This window comes from Mytilus galloprovincialis, chromosome 14 (assembly GCF_965363235.1).
Source record: "Mytilus galloprovincialis chromosome 14, xbMytGall1.hap1.1, whole genome shotgun sequence".
Classification (NCBI taxonomy): Eukaryota; Metazoa; Mollusca; class Bivalvia; order Mytilida; family Mytilidae; genus Mytilus; species Mytilus galloprovincialis.
Genome location: NC_134851.1, coordinates 20,664,253 through 20,681,574, shown reverse-complemented (window position 1 = coordinate 20,681,574; position 17,322 = coordinate 20,664,253). Strand labels below are relative to the sequence as shown.

The 17,322-nt window shown below is 31.4% G+C and overlaps 1 protein-coding gene and 1 long non-coding RNA gene across 2 annotated transcripts; one reads left to right on the top strand and one right to left on the bottom strand.

The window, feature by feature from the left end:
- The first annotated feature begins 3,762 nt into the window (after positions 1-3,762).
- Positions 3,763-4,919, top strand: LOC143059213 (uncharacterized). The gene has a single exon (XM_076232695.1). The coding sequence runs from the start codon at positions 3,828-3,830 to the stop codon at positions 4,623-4,625; it is 798 nt and encodes a 265-aa protein (XP_076088810.1). The 5' UTR covers positions 3,763-3,827; the 3' UTR covers positions 4,626-4,919.
- A 7,174-nt stretch (positions 4,920-12,093) lies between these two features.
- Positions 12,094-17,072, bottom strand: LOC143059640 (uncharacterized). Its single transcript, XR_012973546.1, has 4 exons — positions 16,737-17,072; positions 15,590-15,725; positions 13,620-13,688; positions 12,094-12,301 (listed from the first exon to the last, which is right to left on the bottom strand). It is a non-coding gene; the product is annotated as an uncharacterized LOC143059640 (long non-coding RNA).
- Between the last annotated feature and the right edge of the window lie 250 nt (positions 17,073-17,322).

Sequence of the window (17,322 nt, the reverse complement as noted above, 5' to 3'; positions counted from 1 at the left end):
ATCTTAAGGATGAATACTAATAATATATATTCTATACCGGGTACTAAAGAGCTACCAGAATTTTATCTTGATATGATTAAAGTATGGTTAAAAAATAAAAATAATAAAACTAAAAATCCAAATAATTACAGACTTATCCGTCAAGAAGTTATTTGGGGAAATCAATTAATTAAATTTCAAAAGAAAACACTCCTTTTTCAAAATTGGATAGACAGTAATATCATTCATATAAATGATATCATTGATGAAAATGGAGTTTTTTCAGAAAAAATTATAAGTTTAAAGTTAAAAAATAAATCAAACTGGATAGCTGAATTCTCAAGATTGAGAAAAGCAATTCCAAAAGAATGGTTAAAAATATTAAATGAAGAATGTTCAATAAAAACTAGTGTTTTAATAAATAACTCACTATATATAAGTGAAAAAAATAATTGCCAACATAAACTAGAAAAATTAGATTCAAAGAAAATTTATTCAATTTTAATAGAATATGATAAAGAAGTTCCAATAGGATATCATAAGTGGAATAGAATTTTGAAATGTGAAAACATACAAATTGAAGCTCAATATGTGCAAAAATTTATTCATAATTACTTAAAAGATAATAAACTGAAAATGTGCAGATGGAAATTATTACACTTTATTCTTCCAAACAAAGTCTTATTAAAACAATGGAAAATAAGCCATAACTCTACTTGTAATTTTTGTAACGTTACAGAAGACTATAAACATTTTTTTGTAACATGCCACTTTTTAGATGAGTTTTGGGGAGAAATATATAAGATACTTGAATTAGTTAAGATTGGTAGACACATTCTCACTGAAAAAAATTTAATCTGGGGATATAAAATTAATGATGAACATTATTATGAAATAAACTTTCTACTTACAGTTATTGTATTTACTATTCACAAAATACAAAAACACATGAACTTAAATTCTCTCATATCTAATTATTCGCCAACATCTGCCTTCTATAATTCTCCTAAACGTTTTTGTTTTGTGTTTGTGTACCACAAATGTATAGTGGAATTATACGCCTTCCTGACAATAAACTTGACTTACGATCATATCCTATAGACGTATATAATGTATTGTTACTTCAAATTGGTCGATATTTAGAAAAAGTTGACAGATTCTTGCTATGCATTTAACAATAATTAATGCCACCTAAGACATTAATGTGTGCCGATCTGTGGAAAATAAAAAAACGAAGCAAGCAACACAACTGATGATATATGCTATAGGCGATTGTATGTTCAAGGTTTCTTAGACAACTAAAGGCAATAAAAGAGGGACGAAATATACCAAAGGGACAGTCAAACTCATAAATTTAAAATAAACTGACAACGCCATGGCTAAAAATGAAAAAGACAAACAGACAATAGTACACTTTAAAGGTTTGCAAAACGAGGAATTGGATTTGGGGTCTAATCTACGACTGTACGTTCAATTTCAATACAAAAGACTAACACTTTCTTTTTAAAAATATAAATGGAAAATTATCCCTCATAAGTTAATTTTCGGGTTACTGTGGATTCATTTATTGTCGTCGTTATCAATTATCGTGAAAACTTGCATATTGGTGGATATTTGATTTCGTGGTTTTGCCATTCTCTGCACTTAAGCCTATTGAAGTATGGTATTCATTGAAAATTTGGACTCGTGGTTCACCTGTACCAACGAAACCAACGAAAATTGATATCCAATGAATAATAATGAATCCTCGGTATTTCTTTTCAAAATCTGCATCTTTAGCAATAAATGATGACACGTAGTATTGTAAATGCAGGGCAGTGTCCATGGCATATACGTTTATATTCACGAACTCTATGTTATGACATTAGATTGTTCAGCGAATTATGGATACTTTTCTTTAATAATGTTTCGAAATACATAAATCTGTCGTTTTCTACTGTATAGTATGTACTGATAGGTTGACGATGAGTGGAAAGAGTTACATGTGTTCATCTTTATTTTGGAAACATATACATTTTTGTAGGTATTATATCATTTGACTAAATCATTAACATTAATCATGTGAAAAAGAAATATAAACCTTCATCAATGACTTGCACGCTACGAGTGTAACCTCCACCATGAACGCTCTGATATAAAGGTTTGTGAGGTAACAATTAGGTAGAAATACATAATGTAGTGTAATGGGTATGGTCCCTCTAATAAAGCACATATAATATAAAGCAAAGGTGTATATATGTAAACAAAAATTGAAAGCAAATATGTATAGAAACCATTGAATTCGTGTTTTTTTATTCATCCATTAAAAAACTAATTCTTAAAGACTAGTTTCAAATCAGTTATCGCAGAAGTAAAAACTTGTATATTTTTGTATCGGTTATCACGTTGCATTTTGTTTAAATCAATGTATAACTAAATGTATATTGATCTATGTTGATACATGTGTACTGTAACGACAACCCATGATCCTACATCTTTTTGAGACTGTTTACGTACATTTTGACTTTGAGGAAGATCACGTATAAGTGACGACTCCACTTTAAAAGAGGGACGAAAGATACCAAAGGGACAGTCAAACTCATAAATCTAAAACAAACTGACAACGCCATGGCTAAAAATGAAAAAGACAAACAAACAACAGCACACACGACACAACATAGAGAACTAAAGAATAAACAACACGAACCCCACCAAAAAACTAGGGGTGATCTCAGGTACTCCGGAAGGGTAAGGAGATCCTGCTCCACATGCGGCACCCATAATATATGTTTATGGGTGCCGCATGTGGCAAATATCAAACTGTTTTCGTCAATGTTTTGCAATACAAGGCATGCAAGCTTTATGATTAGCTAAGTTGCAAAGTTATGATACCCTAAGCAATTACTTTCAAATTATTTCTTAGATTTATTACATATTTATTGCATTTTGTATCATAAGGATTGGACAATCCTGTTTTTAATTTCACACATAATTCTTTTTAGACAGATTATTTATAAATATCTAACAAATTAAGGTTTTCGTTGGAGAGTCATAAGGACATATCAATATCAAGCTATTTTGAAGAGAAAACAATATACGCGACGACAATAGTGTGTGTATAATAATACGAGAAAGTGTTATTGGATTAACAAGAGATGTAATGTTCTTTGAAATAAAGGAGTATATATGACCCGCCATCACATTTCCAGGCTGATGGTGGTAAACGTCGTAATGCGAAAACGTCGATGTAAAGTTACATAACGTAATCGGGGTACCTGTTATTGGATGTTCGATTTGTTTAACTCATAAACTTAACTTAAATTGCCTTTTTCATCTTTAGGATTTTGAATATAATTTTGAATATGTAAACGGAAGATTTTTTTTTTTTACGAACAATATTTAATCACGCGGGATCAAAAATAATCTATAATTACGGCATAGTTAATTTACGCAACTTATTACTTAAAGCTTTGATGTTTACAACATTGTTCTGCATATCATTGAAAGGGTCTTTGGTTGTAATCTATAAATTATAGTAGCATTGCAGATAAAATAAAAAATAAAATAGTAGCGAAGGACTATAAAATTCGTAAATTAATTTCCTGTCCCGTATTAGTTTTAAGCACTAGGTTTTCATAAAGGGGGACTACTCACGTTAAACTATATTTAGACAACAAACGAATTGAACTTCCGGTTGTCCCATGCAGACGATGTCAAAAATTCTTGAATGAAATCCACTTCAATCGATGGGATGCTATTGTTATTGAACTTTAAAATTGTGTTTTTTTAATTACCGGAAAAAAAGATTACACATATGGCAGGATATTTTCTGAACTACACCTTGTGAATATAGTTTTAATAATTCAACAATGCCAGCTAAGAATACTACGAAACAGGGCAATGGCGGAAAATTGTTCTCGGACATGTGTACTTTTATAAAGGATAAATGTAACGGCATGAAGGACGATAATATGTCAGGTAATGAGACTATGGAGGCTCTCAATGAACGCTTCCAAAAGGAAAGTGATAAACTTCAGGATAGTGAGAAAACTGCATTGAATGTAATGACACTGCTGATGCCCGTCTTAGATGCTTTCTCGGCCCGTAGGGATGAAACTTTAATGGTTCACGATACGAAAATCAACCGATTGCAGGTAGGAGTTCGTAACATCGAATACGCGAATGACGCGCTAGATCAGCAGTCGAGGAAAGACCAAATCAGAGTGACCGGCATACCGGAAGTGGAAGGCAATGAAGTGGTAATAGATGCTCTAATGGCTTTAGCTCGTGCAATGAAGGTTGTCTTGACCGGAAAGATCGAGGACGCATACCGAACTGGTAAGAAAACCCCAGGGAAAAACAGGCAAGTGATCGTAAAGTTTGAAAACCGCACTGATCGTTTTAAATTCCTTGCTAGTAGGAAAGAACTTAAACAAACTGAGTTTAAAGACGTATATGTAAGCGAAGATTTGACATCGTTGCGTTTCAAACTCTTTCAATTGGTAAGAAAAAATGATGACGTCAAAAACGCACACACGTGTGATGGTAAAATTCATTGTTTTATGAAGAATGGTGGTGATAGAGTGGTGATCGCATCCCCCGACGACCTATTCAAACTAGGAATTGTGGACGTTGATTATAAAAAGTTGGGACTTACTGAGCTGTAGGAGCGCGCGGAAGGGAAATGTCTAGACACCGAGTCAGTGCTTGATGTCAGTGATGATAAATCTGTGATTCAAAAGGAAGTGCTTGAAAATGAAAATATCTTGCAATTTAAAAATATAAAAATTTTAACCCTTAATGTGTGTGGTCTTGTCTCTAAATTGAAAAATCCAGATTTTATTGAATTCATGTCTTTATATGATGTAATATGTCTTACTGAAACTAAAATTGATCAATATGATGATATTGAGGTTAATGGATTTAATCTACTACCCTGTGTTATAAGGCAAAATTGTACATCTAAATTAGGTGGTATTTGTGTTTATGTAAAAGAATATATATGCAACTATGTCCATGTAAGGGACCCATTTACTTGCTTTAGTCATTGTGTACTATGGTTCACCATTGATGATAAGCTATTGTTTCAAAAAACTTTATTTGGGGTTGTTTATATTCCACCTGATGGTAGCTTATATAGTAGTGTTGATATGTTTAATGAAATTGAAAATGTTATAAATGAATCAGATTTACAAGTTTGTTTACTTGGTGATTTCAATGCACATTGTAGTAACTGTAATGAATATGTTGACATTGACAATAATATTCTTGACCTTTGTAATGTGCCAAATATTGAGCAAAGTCTTGTTAATAATTTACATATATTAGAGGAATGTGGTATCCCTCTTTTAAGACAATCTCAAGATAAGCATAAAGTTGATAAATATGGCAAAAAATTATTAGAACTATGTAGAAGTTTAGAACTGTTCTTTGTTAATGGTAGATTGGGTAATGATAAGGATATTGGGCTCACGACTTGTAATAATTCTGTTATTGATTATGCCATTGTATCACCAAATCTATTCCGATCGATTGTTGATTTCAATGTATTGATATTTGATCCAATTCTTAGTGATATTCATAAACCTATTTGTTTACATTTGTGTACAAATTTAACTTGTGTTGTTGATGTAGATTTGAATAACTCTTATGTAAATGACAATGATATGGACAATACAAATGACGCTAACATTGTAATCACCTTGCATGGTGAATCAGAGTCTATTGTAAAACCAATATGGGCCAGAGACAGAGCACCAGTTTTCACGGAGAACCTAGACGATACCAGTATAGATGAACTTTTGAATAAATTAGAGGATATTGATCCTCAAAATACTGATAATGTAACTGTCAATAATGTTGTAAATGATTGTGTTAATATTATAAGGAATGCGGCAGAACAAGCCAATATGTTTGTTAAAATCAATGATAAAAATGTTAAAAAAAAATGTATCTCTCAATTTGTACATCGTAAGAAGTATTTCAATAGTGAATGCTATGTAAAACGTAAAAATTATCGCAGGTCTAAGAAGTATTACTATAGAGTACGTTCAACAATTAATTATGATGATTTGGTATGTAAAAGTAGAGAGTACAAGAAAACTTTGAAAACTCAATTTAACGAGTTTCAGAAGGCATTTATAGAAAAATTGCGTGGTTTGCGTACCACTGATCCAAAGTCTTATTGGTCATTGTTAAACAAGGGCTGTGAGAAAGGTAAAAATGTATCTCAGAAGGTTGCTCTTGATTTATTTTTTAACCATTTTAAAAATTTGAATAATGTAGAAAATGATATTGATGTTGTATTACCAGAGAATATTAGCGAGTATAATACTGTTATTAATCAGTCTATTTGTGAACAAGAAGTTGTAAATGCAATTAAGTCTTTGAAAAATAACAAAGCATGTAGCGATGACATGATACTTAATGAATTTTTGAAACATGCAGCTTGTAAACTTATGCCTGTATTTTTGAAAATATTTAATATTGTATTTGATAGTGGTATTATACCAGACTCATGGTCAAAGGGTTTTATCTGCCCTATATTTAAAAAGAAAGGTGATCCTGCAAATGCTGACAACTATAGAGGTATTACAATATTGAGCTGTTATGGAAAATTGTTTACATGTATTTTGAATAATAGATTGTTCAATTATTTGGAAAGTTTAGGATTATTATGCGAAGAACAGGCAGGCTTCAGAAAGGGGTATGGCACTGTTGATCATATCTTTAATTTGAAATGTCTCATTGATTTGTATTTATTTAGAAGAAAAAAATTGTATTGTGCTTTTGTTGATTTTCGTAAGGCTTTTGACTCTGTCAACAGAATATTATTATGGCAAAAATTGTTACGCAATGGTATAGATGGTAAATTGCTGATTGTATTACAAAACTTGTATAAAAATGCAAAATCTTGTGTAAGAGATGGATCTAATTGTTCAGATTTTTTTGCATCTAATATTGGTGTGAGGCAGGGTGAAAACCTTTCGCCCCTATTATTTTCTATTTTTCTTAATGATTTGACTGAGTTTATGTCACATGCTTATAGTGGTCTGAATGATGTTTGTAATATGTCTCATTTATTGTTTGACAATGATGATATTGAAGTGTATTTTAAATTGTATCTGTTGTTATATGCGGATGACACAGTAATTTTTGCAGAATCTGCAGTTGAGTTACAATCAGCATTGAATGCAATGTATTTATATTGTGAAACATGGAATCTCAAAGTTAATACTGAAAAAACCAATGTTGTTATATTTTCTAAAAGCCGACAGGCTGATAATGTTCATTTCACATATAATAATGACCGTTTATCTGTTATTGATGAATTTCAATATTTAGGTATTGTATTTTCTAGAAAAGGTACTTTTCATGTTAATAAATCTAGACTGGTTCAACAAGCCAGAAAAGCAATGTTTTATGTATTACGTAAGGCAAGAAAATTGTATTTACCTATAGATGTATTATTACAACTTTTTGATGCTATGGTTGCCCCTATATTAATGTACGGTGCAGAAGTTTGGGGGTATGAGAAAAATGATGTTATTGAATCACTGCACTTAGAATTTTGTAAATATATAATGAAAGTTAAAAAATGTACACCTAATTGCATTGTATATGGTGAACTAGGTAGAGTACCAATGTCTGTTAATATTAAAGCAAGAATGGTTGGTTTTTGGAAACGTATTGTTACTGGCAAAAAAGAGAAAATTTCTCGTACATTGTATGAAATGCTATATAAACTTGATTCTGGTAATGTTTACCACTCCAAGTGGTTGAATTGTGTAAAAGATATTATATCTGAATGTGGTTTTATTAATGCCTGGAATAATCAATATATAGATACAAATTGTCAGTTGTCTAAAAATGTGAAACACTATTACCACAATTTGTTTGTAAATGAATGGAAGGCTCAGATATTTAATACCTCAAAATGTTTAAATTATAGAATGTATAAGTCTGAGTTTGGTTTTGAAGATTATTTAACTACATTGCCTTTTGATCTTAGAATAAATTTGTGTAAATATAGATGCAGTAGTCATAGGTTACCTATTGAATGTGGTAGATTTTATAGCATTGATAGATCAGAAAGAATATGTGATTTATGTAACAGCAATGTGTTAGGAGATGAATTTCATTATATATATGATTGTACTTTCTTTAATGCTGAAAGGCTGAAATTTTTGCCTGCAGATATTTGTAAAATTAAAAATACTATGAGCTTCTCTAATTTAATGAATAGCAAAGATAAATTTGTTCTTATTGGCTTAGCCAAGTTCTGTAAAATTGTAATGTCAATTTACAAATGATATTTACCTTCCCATTTATTCATGCATTTGTAAATATGTTTGTTATATTGTTGTACTATCATGCCTCATGTGAGGCCTTTAGTGAAATAAAATGTTTCAAATGTTTCAAATGTTTCAAAATGAAAATGTAAACACGGAAGACAAAATATATTTTGTACATACTTTGAAGATGAAAAGGAATTTACAAGTAAGGCAAATTAATGGAGGGTAAAACGATATAATAATATGGCAAGTCAAAGTAGTGTTTTCCCTAAAGCAAGTACTGTACCGCTGGATTTGATTGATGAACAAGATGAAGATTTCGTCAACGAAATTGAAGAAGTCGATAGATTTTTTTGGGGGGAATGTAGAAATAAATGAAATCAATGAACATGACTTTAACACAAACGATGATGATGACACAGATAGTGATGATTCTGATAAAGAATTGTTTTGACATGAAACCAATGACAATTGAAAATGAGGGGATATTGCCAAGTGTATTGATAATTGTTTAATGGAAACTTATAGCATTATTAGAACAAATAAAACTCAGCAGTCAAAGCAAATATTTATGAAGTTGAGGAGCATTGATGATCCAAAATTCCAAAAAATTGTGCCAAATACGGCTAAGGTAAGCTATGCCTGGATAAAAAAATCCTTAGTTTGTCGAAAAATTCAGGTTTTTGTAAACAGGACATTTATAAAAATGACCACATTAATTATATAAACTTTTCATTTCCTGTTCGAAACAAAAACATACAAAATTGAATATATTTTATAAAAAAAGTATGAATACTTCTTAAAAGATTCAGCGACGTAGTAGAGACGTATGTTTGTCTTATCAATTCGTCAAGGAATTTATTTGTGGCGACACAATCTTGACAGCTGTTTGCAACGGTTATTTTGAACAGGTCTTATTCTTTGTTAAAGATTACTACATTGGTTTGATTGCATAAAACTATTTTTTAAATGACATAATACCAAAATAGTAGTCGTTCGTGCTGGGATTGAATTAAATAGCACTAACAATAGCCAGCTGCAAACACAATTATTTGCATTAAATTAAGTGACCATTAATAGATATAAGAATGTTCGTGACACCTACGTGCACAGCATGTATACACATAGTTAATTAACAGTTCATCAATTATATAACATTTCTTCTTCTTTATCACACCTCTTTCTATCTACAGTGATCAAGATTATCAAACAATGTTGTTTTAATAGTGATTAAGATTATAACACAATATTGACTGCTGTAATATTATTTTGACATTTCTATCTTTTATGTCTGTTTGTTTTGTTCACACATGTTTGTCAATACAATGGAGAATTATGAGAATGTCATACAAGTGAGAGATTTCGCTAGCTTTGAACCAGGTTAAATTCATGATTTCCCTTCATAATGCCAGTAATAAGTCAGGAATATGACAACTGTTATCCATTCGTTTGATGTGTGTGTGGTTTTGACTATAATCACTGCAGACTGTAAACAATGCAGCATGAACAAAACTCATATACTCACTCAACAAAAGAGATGATTCCAGTTTTCCAATTGTGAACTTTCCATGTCTAAGTAGCAACATTCCAGCAGCACCTGCATACGGGATATATATCTCCCAATTGATACGATATTCCCGTGCTTGCATTTCCTATCATGATTTTCTTGACAGAGGGTTGCTGCTCAAAAGGAAGCTATTAAACCAAGAGTTAAAAATGATGAAGTTGAAATCATCCATTCGTAAATTCTACGGACGCCATCACGAGTTGGTTGACCGTTATGGAATAACCGTTTCACAAATGATATCGGATATGTTCCTTACGTCGTAACTACAATCCCCTTCCCTTTCATGAATGTGACCTACCGAATTCGACTATTTACCGGATTTTTTTATCACATAAGCAACACGACGGGTGCCACATGTGGAGCAGGATCTGCTTACCCTTCCGGAGCACCTGAGATCACCCCTAGTTTTTTTTTTTTTTTTTTTGGGGGGGGGGGGGTTCGGGTTGTTTATTCTTTAGTTTTCTATGTTGTGTCATGTGTGCTGTTTTTGTTTTTGTTTTTTTTTTATTGTCTTTTTCATTTTTAGCCATGGCGTTGTCAGTTTGTTTTAGATTTATGAGTTTGACTGTCCCTTTGGTATCTTTCATCCCTCTTTCATCATTTCACACTTAATCTTTCAAGTGTCATTCATTTAATCATCTTTTATATAAGAGTGGTACCTATTGCATTTGTGTACACCTGTCATTAATCAGGAACCAAGGTTTATTGGTCGCGTAATTTGATGTAATTCACAATATTTCTTGTTTTTCTTTTTTTGTAAAAGAAGACCATTTGTTTTTCTTTGTGGAATGGTTCACTAATCATTTTGGGACGCATTAAAGCTTGTTGTTCGATGTGAACCAAGGTTCGTGTTGAAGACCGTACTTTGACCTATAATGGTTAACTGTTACAAATTATACCTTGACACCCATAACACATCTACATATATCTATCTACTGAGACAAATCAGAAAAAGAATGACTATTAATTTCAGTTTTGGTGTTTTGTTGAAAGTGACAATTTAGCTCTTATTTATGAGGCAGGAAACTATTCCAGACCAGATCAATTACTCTAAGAGCATTCGGAATCAACGTTCATTGTCAACACTTTAAACCGATCAGATATCAATACTTAAATACGATGAGATTATTTAATATGAAAGCAGTGCCCACGACAAAACTATGCTACTAAGTGGTATAATTTTTATATTTCCCTAAAATAATTCTTACGTAACATAAACTGCAGGTAAAAACGAGGATGAAATTGCATTTCAGAAACGAATTGTCGTTACGTAAAGCATTATATGCAAAACATCGTATGTCGATGTTTGTTGATGAATTCAGTAATTGTTTCATACCGTTCTATTCTCAGTTTTATGTTACAAAGATCAATTATGTAGGTCATAAAAGTTATGAAAAAAAAAACAAACGTACTTGATTAAACTTTTGTAAGAAGTAGGAGATATTACAACACTTAGTCCCCTTAATTTTCTTAATATTATTCAGAAACTTGGTTTTCTCGTTTGATTTGTATTACATATTTGTCACTCAATGCTTTTTAAAGATTGCTATGCGGTATAAAATTTGTCATTTTGCGTCTATTAAATAGTTGTCTCATTTGGTAATCAAAACTCCTTGGAGGTTTGTCTTTTACTTTTTGTGTGTCTGTTGATATATCATTGTTCTTTTGAGAAATCCCGTTATGCTAGATTGGTGCGGAAATTAGTTGACAGCTTGTGTTTCATTTCTACATCATACATGCTCACTATTACTGTTGATTTCCGGCATCTTGGTTAGCCACGTACACAATTTGTTTTAAAAGAGATAATACTCTAGTGTCAATTTTCATGAATGCAATACTTCATTTGGCAGAAAATATTGACTTTATAATGTGTTTTTGACATTTATGTTCTTACATGTCTATGAATTATCGTTCCCGCCAGTATTTCCAGGAAGTATTTCCAGGAAGCCATATTATTAATATTCACACTGTTTTTATACGTCTAGAACTGACAACTAAACGTGTGTCGTTGGTAACAAAGTAGTTGATCGCAAGCGTTACCTATCAATCATGTACTTTTATAAGAGTGGTTTACGTTGACCTAACTAAACCAATCACAACACAACTGTTTGTGCAAAATGTGGTTAGGTACAAGTCATTGTCGATTAACAGCGACGAAGAAACTATCGTTTCGGAGTTTTTATCTAGTGAGAATCTGGATGATCGATTACAAAGATTCAATTAGTAACAAATTTTATTTACAGATGCGTAGCATTAGAATTAGTAGATGGACTGTTGGTTATCAAAACAATGGTATTTTTGTTCGAAGATTTACGAACTTTGCAGAACATATTATAATTAAATAAGAGAAAAATAACTGGATTTGTCAAACTGTTTAATGGTGCTAGTCCATAAAGTAATCTGTAAATTATTCCATAGTCTAACACCCCATAGTACAGTAGTAGGGATGCAGAAAATAATGGAGTCCAGCATATCACGTAAACTGAAATAGAAAAAAAGAAACGGCAATCCCATATACATATATAAAGCATAACTCTGTCAAACAAAAACCAACTTCTTATGACAAATGTATTAATCTATAATTCTAAGTTTATATCTACAGCTTGTTATGTAATATTGGCTTTATATATAGTTTAATAGAAGTCTGTTACATAAGTGTTGGATGACAGAATAACCGGAACCAATATCTGCATGCAAATTGGCAATTAACCAATTAAGGTTGGAGTCAAATTCACCTCGTTTTGAGCGAAAATTTGACAGACGACCAGAGATATATTTATTGGTAATATATTATTGATTTATTTAATTGTTTCATGTATGCTTCATGAAACATGACGTTTTCAAGTTTAGGTTTTACCTTTCTTTCCATAATTCATTAACATATAGGTCAAAACGCCACATTTGAAAGTTTTACAAAATTCTTCGTAAATTCTTTTAAAATTTTACAAGAAAAAGAGTGGCGATGTTAAATGTTTGACAAATCTACAGAGAATACTTTCCCACCAAATTCTCAATGACTTATATCTTGAAAACCAGCACACGGAACCTTCAGTTTTTTCCTTCTTATTTTCTATTTATATGCTATCAACTATCTTTTTTATATTCTTAAATGGAGTAGAGGCCATCCTTAACTATATACTGTAAAATATACCAACTGAGTTTACTAAGCGTGTTGGTGAATTTTTGATTATTCAACATTGGCTAGAGATATAGACTGAGGGAGAGTTGAGATATCACAGATTACTTTCAAACAAATCACAATCTTATACTTCGAAGTCTGAAAATTCTTAATTCTGTGTATTGAGGCTGCAAACAGTAAAAGAAACAAGAAAGACAGATGAAGTAATATTGCCAAAGAGAAACTTCACCACAAAATACTAAATTACACATCAATCATAAAATCTGCTATACAAGATCTCAAAATGACATATGTAAAACAATTTTAACGAAGCAAATATTTAGTATTTTTCAAACGTGTACTTCAGTTCGTTATCAAAATAAACACGAATAAAAAAAGATGCCAGTACTAAAAAGTAAAATCACAAAAATACTGAATGTAGAGGAAAATCAATTCGGAAAGTCCATAATCACATGGCAAAATCAAATATCAAAACGCATCAAAAACGAATATACAGATCATCGAACCAAACATATTTTCTACATATATAACGAGAACTAGAGCTGTAAAAGATACCATGCTTTTATACAAGTTGTAGCACTTACAAATGGCATCCCATTTGTAATAAATAATAAATCCAGGATTTAACTTTTGATTTGAATTTTAAACCATCTAGTCTTACCTATTGAAATCACAAGCAGTAGCTTAACAGTCCTCTTCTTAGCGTTGAAATTTACACGTTCATGCAAACCTACAAAACAATACAATTTGTATTTGAAATAGGTCTATAATTGGTACATGATGGTTCTTACTTCATTATAAATGGTTCATGATGGTTTTTACTTCATTACATTTACCATTACTCATTTTGAAGTCGTTTGTTTATACCATTACTTGATTAATATATTCTTTTGTTTGTTTAACCATTACTACGGTTTAAAAGAAATTATACTACTTATTTAATTGAAATAAATTTGTTCTTTTATTCCTAGAAAAAAAAACCATGATAGATAAAGGCAACAGTAGTATGCTGATGTTCAAAGCTCATAAATCGATAGAAAAAACCAAATCCGGGTCACAAACCAAAACCAACGGAAACGCATTAAATACAAGAGGAGAACGACGACACAACAATAAAATGTAGCACACACAGAAACGAATAAAGCAAAAATATACAAACCAAAATAACATTTTGAAGAACATAGATTGTTCCTATCCTAGTAACATGCTTTTACCGATGAATTTAATTAAAGACTAAAGCATTATAAGATGCATCGTATTAATTCAAATGCACAGTAGAAAGTGACACAGATTAAAATTGTGCTTGCATCATCATATTCAAGTTTAGGACAGGACAATTGACTACTAACGAGTTTAAGATATTTTTTAAAACATGTTAAAATATCAAAGCATTCAAGTAAAAACAATATTTTCATTACATGTTACTCATTTGATTGTCATATGCATTATCCTAAGCTTACATGATAACGTCTATAGTAATTATGATATTTGTATCTAATGTTTGTGACATATTCTTTAATCCTTATAACTATTTCTATTTGTCGCACGAAGATATATCTCCATTGCTTTTTCGTTGTTGTTCCTCCTTAGAAACGGAAGTTTGTAATTTCGTCGATGCTATACAAACCTCTCACGTTTTGCACCTGTTGCGGTTCATATTGTCAATTTAATGCCATAGGCTTAAAAAAATTGTAGGTAAATCATTTAAACTGGAAATGAACTCAAGACATATTACTATTTGTTGCAAAGGGAAAATAGTCTTTGTGAATTTTGATTTTTAATTATATACATGCAAAGTTTTATTAACTATAATAAAAACATGGTTAACATAGCAAATTAATTATCGCTTGATATCAACTCATTTTTTTTTATCTTATATATAATGTTTAACTATCGTCATTGAATTTCAATAAATAATATAAACTTGCAAACAGTCTGTTGATCAACGTATTGAAATTATATACTTTAAACCAACATGTTTTCGCTGATACTTTATGTCGCATGTTACCCTTTTTATTCCACTTCGCGGTTATTTAATTTCCCGGTTTTCTTATTTACTTGATTTAGTTGAATAAAGAAAGATCCAAGTATTACATATTCGCGACAATTTATGTAAACGTTAACTTTCTACTAGCAAAAGCCGCTAAAATGAATCACTCGCGAAAATAAGTTGCTTTACTGTACTCGAGTAGATACCATTACTTGATCCACTAGACCACTTTCGAGCTCATCCATCACCGGTAAACAACTAGTCAATTATGAACGCCTTTATGACGTCATTTACCAGATAGAGAGGATCGCCAGTATCCTTGCACCATTAACGTTTATCAAGCGTCTAAGTGATCGCTATTGTGCAGGATAAACTATAAATAGTGTTTGTTTTGTAAGTACTTAATCATAATTCCCTAATAACAGCAGTGTTGGTTGTATGATAATTTAATTTGCCGAATAATTCGTGCAATATAGCATTAAGGTTTCTAACCATTTGCTCAACATTAGAACGGAAGTGACGATGCCCCTAAACGCACGAATGATGTTCACTAAAACCAGACTTTTTGACGGAAATACATAGAACTCGAAAGTTGGTTGTTCTCATTTATCAAACAAGTTATCAATAGTGCACACTCTTACCGTCGTTTTTTGAGTTTGTCGTTATACTTTTGGACATCTGTCTTCTGTGGATCGCCATATAAATCATTATGTAACAAGTTATAATGCATGTCAACGGTATAATGAGGAGGACACACACATCAAAAAATCGCATTATCTACAAAAAGATTGACTTGGTATTTTTGAGACATTACTAGTAAATGAATTTAAAAAACCTAAGAACAACAAAATAATAACTGAATATTCAAAACATGAGATTGTATAATAAGGGACCATAAGCATCATTGAACGCGAAATATTGGATCTTGTTATAGGATATGATACATCGTATTCATTTGAAAAGGTTCTTTTATCAAATCTGTATTGGTAAACAATAGTCTGAAAAAAATTTGCAAGGTAGTTTCGCATTATACGACTCATGAGCCACCTTTGTGACGCGTCACTTTAATCCATATTCGAATTATGTTTTTGTAAGTATTTTGTATGGATGGCATCATGCACAAATGAAGTTACAAAATAGTCTGTGATATACATGTATCATATATTGTTAAATGATGTTGCCGACATGAAATGTTTTAATATTTCAAATTTATTAAGAAAAATAACACTTCACAACTGATTTAGATACAAATTTGATGAAATGAATTTGTTATGAAATTATGATTTTTGATGATTCTTACGTGGGCATATCATTGTTAGAATAGTCCTCTTTATATGCATGCAGCGTTTAATATGTAAACTGTTATCCTTGATGCAATCCGTTACAGTGGAAATACAAACAATTAATAAAGTTCCATTAACCAGCACATTAATTTAAACTAAATATTGTTTAAAAAGCAATTATACAAGACTTGAAATATCAAAAAATTGTTCTTTTGCGAATTAAGTATAAGATCAATAAGTCAAGAGCCTCTGGCGTTTGCTGGTCTTCCATGGTTTTTCGTGTATACAGTTTAGCAAGACGTTCATTATCACTATACATTTTTGTTTATGGGCCAGGTGAAGTTTCTCGCTGCATTGAAGACCCATTGGGGGCATTCGGCTGTTGTCTGCTCTTTGGTCGGGTTGTTGCTATCTTTGATACCTACCCCATTTCCATTCTCAATTTTATGCAAGTTGCGCGCTGAAATATCAAGAAAATTGTGACATATGATAATATCTTACTTACTTGGTCGTACGGAAATTCGTGGAGGCATGCATCCTCTAAATAATTTGGTGGTGAGTAGTAAGTCACATGCACAATATATGGAATTGCAAGTAGCGATCCAAGAATCCATGCAGACAGTGCTAGTCCATATCTATATGTCTTTAATTTAGTGACGGTTGATAGTGGTTTTACAATCACGTTCATTCGGTCTATAGATAAAACAACTATGGCATATGTTGACACATAAAATGAAAAATTTGCGAGGTATTCATTAAATACATAACAGGTAAACTTATTCCAATCAACTTCGAACCAAACATGAATCGTTTCCGGCAAAACATGGAAAAGTCCGACACACAAATCTGAAAATAAATTTCAATGTTCTGGTGTATAAAATCATTGGTACCTTTAATACCTAATAATATATACACATTTCAACATGAAGTCAAAACAGAAATTTCAAAATTCATACAAATTAATTAAATTTTTAAATCATTGATTAAGGGAGTAAGATATATATACAAAATAATAAAGCACGTTGAATAGTTATCAGAGGTACCAGGATTATAATTTAGTACGCCAGACGCGCGTTTCGTCTACCTAGGAC

Coding starts and splice junctions, on each gene's coding strand:
- LOC143059213 (XM_076232695.1), top strand. CDS start 3,828: ATGCCAGCTAAGAATACTACGAAACAGGGCAATGGCGGAAAATTGTTC.